The sequence below is a fragment of the Tigriopus californicus genome, chromosome 9, assembly GCF_007210705.1.
Source record: "Tigriopus californicus strain San Diego chromosome 9, Tcal_SD_v2.1, whole genome shotgun sequence".
Taxonomy (NCBI): Eukaryota; Metazoa; Arthropoda; class Copepoda; order Harpacticoida; family Harpacticidae; genus Tigriopus; species Tigriopus californicus.
The window spans coordinates 13,437,607-13,445,055 of NC_081448.1; the positions used below are offsets into that span (position 1 = coordinate 13,437,607).

At 41.3% G+C, this 7,449-nt stretch overlaps 2 protein-coding genes across 2 annotated transcripts in view; one reads left to right on the forward strand and one right to left on the reverse strand.

Annotated features, from left to right (window-relative positions):
- The window catches only part of LOC131886751 (uncharacterized), a 5,418-nt gene extending 2,116 nt beyond the window's left edge, over positions 1 to 3,302 (forward strand). The window contains exons 8-16 of the mRNA XM_059235148.1: positions 15 to 84; positions 153 to 275; positions 341 to 561; positions 618 to 859; positions 1,614 to 1,824; positions 2,004 to 2,116; positions 2,258 to 2,496; positions 2,561 to 2,919; positions 2,985 to 3,302. Of these exons, the coding sequence (XP_059091131.1) occupies positions 15 to 84; positions 153 to 275; positions 341 to 561; positions 618 to 859; positions 1,614 to 1,824; positions 2,004 to 2,116; positions 2,258 to 2,496; positions 2,561 to 2,919; positions 2,985 to 3,240 (1,834 nt within the window). The 3' untranslated portion in view covers positions 3,241 to 3,302. The remainder of the gene's footprint in view (positions 1 to 14; positions 85 to 152; positions 276 to 340; positions 562 to 617; positions 860 to 1,613; positions 1,825 to 2,003; positions 2,117 to 2,257; positions 2,497 to 2,560; positions 2,920 to 2,984) is intronic.
- Positions 3,189 to 6,600, reverse strand: LOC131886830 (uncharacterized). The gene is made up of 4 exons (XM_059235247.1): positions 6,121 to 6,600; positions 4,719 to 5,346; positions 4,107 to 4,336; positions 3,189 to 4,033 (listed from the first exon to the last, which is right to left on the reverse strand). The coding sequence occupies exons 1-4, from the start codon at positions 6,170 to 6,172 to the stop codon at positions 3,345 to 3,347; spliced, it is 1,599 nt and encodes a 532-aa protein (XP_059091230.1). The 5' UTR covers positions 6,173 to 6,600; the 3' UTR covers positions 3,189 to 3,344.
- Positions 6,601 to 7,449: the final 849 nt, after the last annotated feature.

Here is a 7,449-nt window from a genome sequence, read left to right on the forward strand (position 1 = left end):
ATTGCTCGTGATAGTGGGAACGATCGACCAAGTTTCAAGGCCGACGAGTACTTTGACTTTGATGTGGATGAGGCTTACAAACGGGTACGGTTATACAGAATAATGAAATTTGTTAACAAATGGAGATGCAGTTCTCATTTTCTCAAATTCAGGACAACCAAGAAGTTGTTATTCAACAACTGACGGGGATCTCGTCTTACATTGACAATGGCGAGTATTTCATGTCCCGAGGTCATTTGGCGCCAAACGCTGACTTCGTCTACTATCATTTCATGGTAAGGCTCTCTCTTTGACAAGAGGGCTTTGTCTCTTCTTATGATTAATCACGCCGTATTTTTAGGACTCGACATTCCACTTCATTAACGTTGCTCCGCAATGGCAGATATTCAATGGCGTTCATTGGGCTCAATTGGAACAATCTTGTCGAGATTTTGTGGGCGGAATCCAAAGAGACCTAATCGTTTACACTGGAACCAGTGGTACCTTGGAATTGAAGAACACTCAGCAAACTTATGTGGAAATCTTCCTCATGCCCGAGGACAAAATCTTGGCCCCACCAAAGTAAGTACGAAAAAATGTTCTTAAAACACCTTGTCACATTTCGGATTTTATAACAGGTATTACTGGAGAGTGCTCTTCGATCCCTTGGAGAACACTGGAGTGGCTTTCGTGGGTGTCAATAACCCCTACCTTATGGAGGACGAGGTCAACGATTTCACCGTGTGCAGTCCACTCAATAGTCATCCAGTCATGGACGGTGTCAATAATCCCACCCGATTGGACTACGGCCTGACTTATGCTTGCACGGTCGAAGACCTGGCTGCAGTTTTCCCAGAAGTACCAGAACTTGGAAATCTGGGCCTATTGACTGAATGATCTGGATGACAATGTAGTTAATGCTTGTATATTGCGTAAATACACTCTTTGAAGCCACCAAAGGTTCACGATTGTCGAAGCCCCTGTTTTGTTATGGAAGGCTTAAAGGCTCGTTCTGTTATGGTTTTCAACATCTAGACCTCCTCCTCCATTCCCCTTCCAATCTTGGTTTCATTTGCAGTTTCTAATGCCCTGGGGGATTGACCCCAAGCAATTCCCATTACAGGAGGTCTGAGAGGACCCCCCACATGGCTTAAAAAGGGTATTTTAACCATAAGGAAAAAAATCAATCGCAATCCTTGACGAGTTACACGAATAAACAAAAAATAAGGCAAATCGACTTAAACGATTGTTTAGGTAAGTTTTGCCATTAGCGTGGCCAGGACGCACGAGTGACTGAACAAATAAGAGTCTGAGCAAATAAATAAATGTCATCACGGCGAATCAAAATTGATCAATGCACGCACAAAATTTCTTCTACCTAGCTTGATGGTCATATAGTATGTAGTAGAACGAGGTCATTAGTGTACTATACTCATTTCAAACCGACAACTTAGTAGTGCTGCTCATTAACTGGCAACTAGTAATCGAGTTCAGCAATGGCTAAGGCTACTCTTCTCATCGTCTGTCTCTTTACCATCGTTTCGAGTTGGGCTCTTGATATCAGTAAGTGTACCACTTCGAAACCATGTCTGGTTATCTATGAGTGGATACTGATTTTTGTTAGTGATTTTCAGACCAATTTGAAAGCTGCGTCATCAGGCCAGATCAGGCATGGGCTGCTTTCCCGTCCATCTTTCTGGATTCGACCGGGAGCTTTTTGTGGCCTTCAGGCTCTATTTATGACCAAAACAGGACAATTTCGGTGCCCTTGGGAGCGACTCTACAACTGTCTTGTGTGGGGACCACATTTGAAATTTTCCCTCTAGCCGAATTCGCAACTGCTGAGTAAGTCAGCCCTGAGACAGAGTGACCCAACGGTACTTGGGGTCAGTATCTTCTAGTAGAGGAGTGAAGATTTTCTTCCATAAAAAGACCATTCAGTGAAAACGAGAGGAAACTGTAGACCATCAGGGCTGCCAGTAAAAACCGAATGAAATAGAGTCTGTCAATATTTTGATCTTCAGATGTTTGGGCGGCGATGAGTTTGAGGCCAAGACAAGCAACGATGATCCTGTTATTGTTCCATTCGACAAGTTAGGTTGTGTCACTCAACCAGTTGACGATGCCACAGATCAAGGTAAGTAATACAGATGGCCCATTATATAACGAAAAGTTGTGTTGAACACAAATCAAATGATGGCACGACAAAAATGTTCCTTCGCTTTCATTCATTTGAAAATACTTTCGAGAAATACCCTTCATACTTGGAATTCATTAGGAAACCTTTGTGGAAGACTGAATGAGGGCTTGGCCATCGATATCGGCTTCGCCATGGAAAACTCTTTTGCCACGCTTATTCAGGCTTGTCTGGATGTGGAGGCCTCGCGCTCAATCTTCGCCCATCATGTCCTCTATCCCGAAATCAGAGGGCGGTCAAATGTGTCAGGGAACGAACGACCATACTACTTCCAGCCGGATGAATACTATGGCTACGAAATTAATGAATACTACACGCAAGTAAGTTTCTAAAGGTTGCACTCATATCGATTGCGATCAACAACTCAGAGTTGTTTTTTAATAGATCAAGCAGAAAGAAACAGTGGCAAGCTTGCTTGGATCTCAAGCGTTGGCAGATCAGTACATTCGTCCAGATGAGTACTTCTACTTTTCACGCGGGCATCTGGCCCCTAATGCGGATTTCATTTACTTCTCGCACCAAGATGCCTCGTTCTACTTCATGAATGTAGCCCCACAATGGCAGGTATTTAATGGAGGGAATTGGTACTATTTGGAGAGTGCAGTTCGGGATTTTGTTGAGGCCAAAGACAAACCTTTGCATCTTTACACTGGTACCAATGGCGTTTGCCAACTTGAGGATGTCAACGGCTCCAAGGTGGAGATCTGGTTGTATCCCGAGGAGAACAAAATTCCTGTCCCTCAGTAAATACTTCTTCAAATTATGACTCCTCAGCAAGTTGTTTATTTGATGCTCTAACAACCTACAGGTACTATTGGAAAGTTCTGCATGACCCTGAAACGAAAACTGGGGTGGCCTTCATTGGCATCAACAACCCTTATCTTACCGAGGAGGAAATTGAGGTTCTCAAACCTTGCCCAACAATTGACAACCACCCCGTTCTGGACGGCATTTTCCATCCAGAGAGCATTGAAAAGGGTGTCCTGTTTGTTTGTCAAGTCAACGATATTGATCAGATATTTCAAGAAATTCCAGTGCTCGGGGATCTTGAGCTTTTGATTTAACGAATCAGAAACTTATATCAGAAATGGCAGTTAACGGAGTTAATAAACACAATACTTCACTAGTTTGTTAATTTGAGTCACTTTGTGCGCGATAAAATAGGTCCTCACTTATCCATCTGATCCGAATCCACGCCACTGTCACTTGCTCCACCCTGAGACTGAGCAGATGTGACACTCATGCTTGAAACTTTTCGTATGGCAACTCTGGGTTTACTAGGGCGTCGCAGACTTGCAAATCCAAAGGTTGCAAATTCTGTCTGGTTTTCGTACGAAGGTAAAGGTTTGTTAACTTGTTCGTATTGTGTGTCCTCTGGGTTGGGGCGTTTTTTCAGGCTCCCTAAATTTGGGACTTGAATGGTTAGATACTCGTGGTTATTGTTCCGCTCGTATTTTGGGATGATGTGGCTGTACGTTACAGGTTGGGGACCTGATGGTTCTTTGGTAATTTCAGAATCAATACCGATGACGCTGTGCCGCTTTTTGTCGCTGTTAGTGGAGACTAGAATAGATTTTGGGGTTTCTGGCAAATTTCGGTTAGCCATTTTGGGGTCACTGGACTCATATTGAGGATTTGATTTCAAAGCTCGGATTGGCGCCCTTTGTGAAATGCCAACGATTGAGGAATTGGGAGACGGTGGACATTTTGGGACTTCATTCGAGTACTTGTGCGTTGGGTTCTTGCAAAAGTGGCATACGCAACATATCAAGATCAAAACCACGAATGACAAGAGCCCAATCACTCCAAGAAGCAATAGAAAATATGGTTCAAAAACTTCAGATTGCTTTACCGAATCTGAAAGGTAAGGTTGGACTTGATGAAACACTACTCGTCGGAATTCTCAAGAATTTGCAGGAATTAGTTGTACCTGAGGGGTCCATCGCATCCGTGTAATATTGGGCAGTGGTGGAGATCACCGTGGATGATTCATGCTTTGGCGCCGGACTGATGTAGAATTGAGAAGAAATGATTGGCTTATCATCTTCGGATTCGGCCACAACTGTCCATTCTCCAGCATTTGAGGAAGTTTCTTGACTTTGAATTTGAATACCACAGGAATGGTTTGATTGAGAAGTCCAAACTAGATCACTTAACGAGCTGCAAATCATTAGATTTTTCCCCAGTTAATGGCTTAATCCAATAATAATTTCTACCTAGTCATCACCATTGGATCCTTGATCTTTTGTAAGATGGTGTGTAATTGTAATTGTCACGTGTCTACTGAAGGAAGGCGAATTTGACGTGAGAAATGACTCTGTTTGATTGTTGATGATCGCCATGTGAAGTACCGCATGAGTCATGGGGAAAAATTTCATGGGAATCAAAGTCTTACCAATTCCTCAAAGGAAAGGGCAGAAAGTCGTCAAGATCATAAATCAATGTTCAATCGAGCTCAGTTTAGCATCAAAGCAATATCCAGCATTGAAATGAAGGACCTTCAGATTTACAAAAGAGAGCTAACGGATAACGGTATACCTACTTTTGACTAGAAATTCTGACTCGGTCCGGAGAAATCCAGGAGCAGTGATCAACGTCCCGTTGAATATGTTCCAAGTTCCACGTGACATCCAAAGAGTTATCCGGTTTCCTCTTGATCACAAAGTACGGAAGCTTCACAGGATCTCGAGGGTTTTGAGTTGTTTCTTCCTCTTCTCTTCCGATCTCATCCGATTCATCGGCGAAAATCTCACCCTGAGATTTGGGCGTTTCTGGTCGCTCATAGATATGCAGAAATGCAGGCTTTGAGATCAGAAACTTCTGGTCCCCACTCACAGGGAGTATAGAGCATATCCATTTCCCATCATATTTCGCCGCAATTTTGTGAATGGTGAGGGAGCAATCGTTTTCAGCCCGACCCCCAAACTGCTTTTTTCGCTCATTTGGACTTGAGGGTGAGAAAGGAGTGAGGTTTTTTCGTTTCTCAGGCTCGACCGTGGAATAGAACGCCCATTGACATTGACTGGCTGGCACATTTGACTTGCAACCCAATGTCACACTCACATTTGGGGATATGGTGGCGTTAGCTGGGGCTAAAATTAGTTTGGGAACTGGGATGTCCTTATCTGAACCCCCTGTGAAAAGGGATATCAGACTGGCTTCGTATGGCACTAAAAGATAAATGGTCAAATGTGTTAGTTGGCAATAACGTCATTTTGCCGCTGCCTAAAAATGACTACTTTGAGAAGCATCAAATGGTTCGAAATTCTGACATTTTCACTACACTGTAATTTTTTGCCAAATAGTAATTTCGATGACAATGACTATCGTTTCATGTCATTTGAAGTGCAGAAGTTCGTGAACCTCGTTAACGCTTCGATCGATAATGTCCAATTGGACAATCGAGACACTATCCTTGAACAGAAAAAAACGGTGTCATACACTTCGTTAATTAAGCCAAATTTTGGGGGAGGTATGGAGCTTACAAATGAGATCATTTCTTTCGGAGGGCCGTAATTCCCAACTCAAAAAATAATAATAGGAATTAAGAATCGCATTTCAAATTTGATTATGTCAGGCAAAACAGTTCCTCAAATTTAAGAAGATAGTGCATTTTCGGTGCACCGTGCTACACATCGGACATTTAAATGAGCAGGTAGAAGTAATGGCATTCCCTACATTTACACATTACTTGTTTTTCTGTTTGTTTTTAATCGGACCATTTTATAGGAAGTACTCCGGTATTTAAGCCAAAGCTTTAAGGCCAATGTGGGGATTATGATTTCCCGTACCATGAAATTTTAAATGACAATTTTCTATAAGTTGACTTTGTGATATATTGGCAAAATAACCAATAAGTCCCAATTATACAGCTTTCTACATACGTATATACACGTTCAGTGCCTTGGAATTGTAGTAAAACCTAATTAATCAATTGCACTTACCATAAATAACAGTAAGAATAATCAACACTCCAAAAGATCCTATCTTGGTCATGGTGCTCTGTTTTCTCAATTCTGTTGAATTTCACTGGGATAAAATGTTGGTGTCTCCTTGATTGACAAGTTCACATGTTCTACTGTCAGTGTTTTGGTTGCTCACACATGGATTCGCATTGATACACGTGCGAGTAAAGTGCCCTCGTCGAGTCCTTTGTAGCAACTGAGACGAACCAACGCGCTTGGTTGTCCGATGGCTGCATTCATCAGTCAGTGCATTAGCACTATACTGGCTTTGCCATTGGAAACATGTGATTCAGTTTCGTCCGAATAACAATGATTCATTGGTTGGGGGCTTTCAGGAGATGTTACGGGGAATTTGCACGATGGAAATCAACATGTGTTTGGCGAAGTTGTGTTAAAGTCGAGATAGCGTATGTATATGTTGCTTTTTTAGGGGTTCCTGGTTAGAGCGACATACAATGTGGATTTCTTCCCCTTGACAATACTCTTAACATCTTTCAAAGTGGACCATATATCACGTTCAGATTTAGGTTCAAAGAACCGGGTTGATATCTTCTGACCATTGGTTTTGAAGCAAAGCTATATCAAAAGCAGTGGACTTCTGAATTTGAAATAGATAAATTGAGATTTTTGAGTATTTCTCCGGAATAGAGTTTTGGATTGTATAAAATGTAATATCGATATTTGGATAAGAATCAACTTGGTTCTCATCTTAATATTCCCTCATTGTTTGGTGTTGCACACTCAAGTCAAACCATTTAATCGCTCCAACCATTTATTGTCTTATTTGTCTTTGTACATCGTCATGCATTTTTAGGTCTTAATATTCTCGCATACTGGCTCCTTGAACCCAGAATGGGACAAGACTCAAAACATCATGCTGAACTGTATATATTGTAATATTGTAAAAAATAACGGATCCAATGAGGCATTCTCGCAGTGAAGATTTTTATTTTTATTTTATTCAATTTCATGACTATCAATGAAGATTCACGTATGAATCCCGAATAAACTGTTTTGAGTTAGTTACCAAAAAAGTTAAGATCATATTTCAAACAAACAACAAAGGCAATTAATATTGCAAAAATTGTAGATTTATCATGCAATTTCAATTCCAAGATGTTCATCAAATTTGTTAAGTTGTTTGGTTGGACTCTGCTGAAGTTAGGAGTTTTGCTCCCCATCACTAATTGAAATCTCTCAAATTGAAAAAAGAAACTAATCAAATTATTTCCACTTGTCATCTGGGTGTTTTAATTAAACTTATTTCATTGCGACAAAAGGTCATTCTTTCATTTCTCAGACAAGTTC

Excerpts from the sequence above, each read along its gene's own strand:
- LOC131886830 (XM_059235247.1), bottom strand. The coding sequence starts at position 6,172 with ATGACCAAGATAGGATCTTTTGGAGTGTTGATTATTCTTACTGTTATT. Across the intron at positions 4,337-4,718 it reads GTCAGAATTTCTAGTCAAAA|CTCGTTAAGTGATCTAGTTT; the intron begins GTAGGTATACCG and ends AATGATTTGCAG. Across the intron at positions 4,034-4,106 it reads GGATGCGATGGACCCCTCAG|ATTCGGTAAAGCAATCTGAA; the intron begins GTACAACTAATT and ends CTTACCTTTCAG.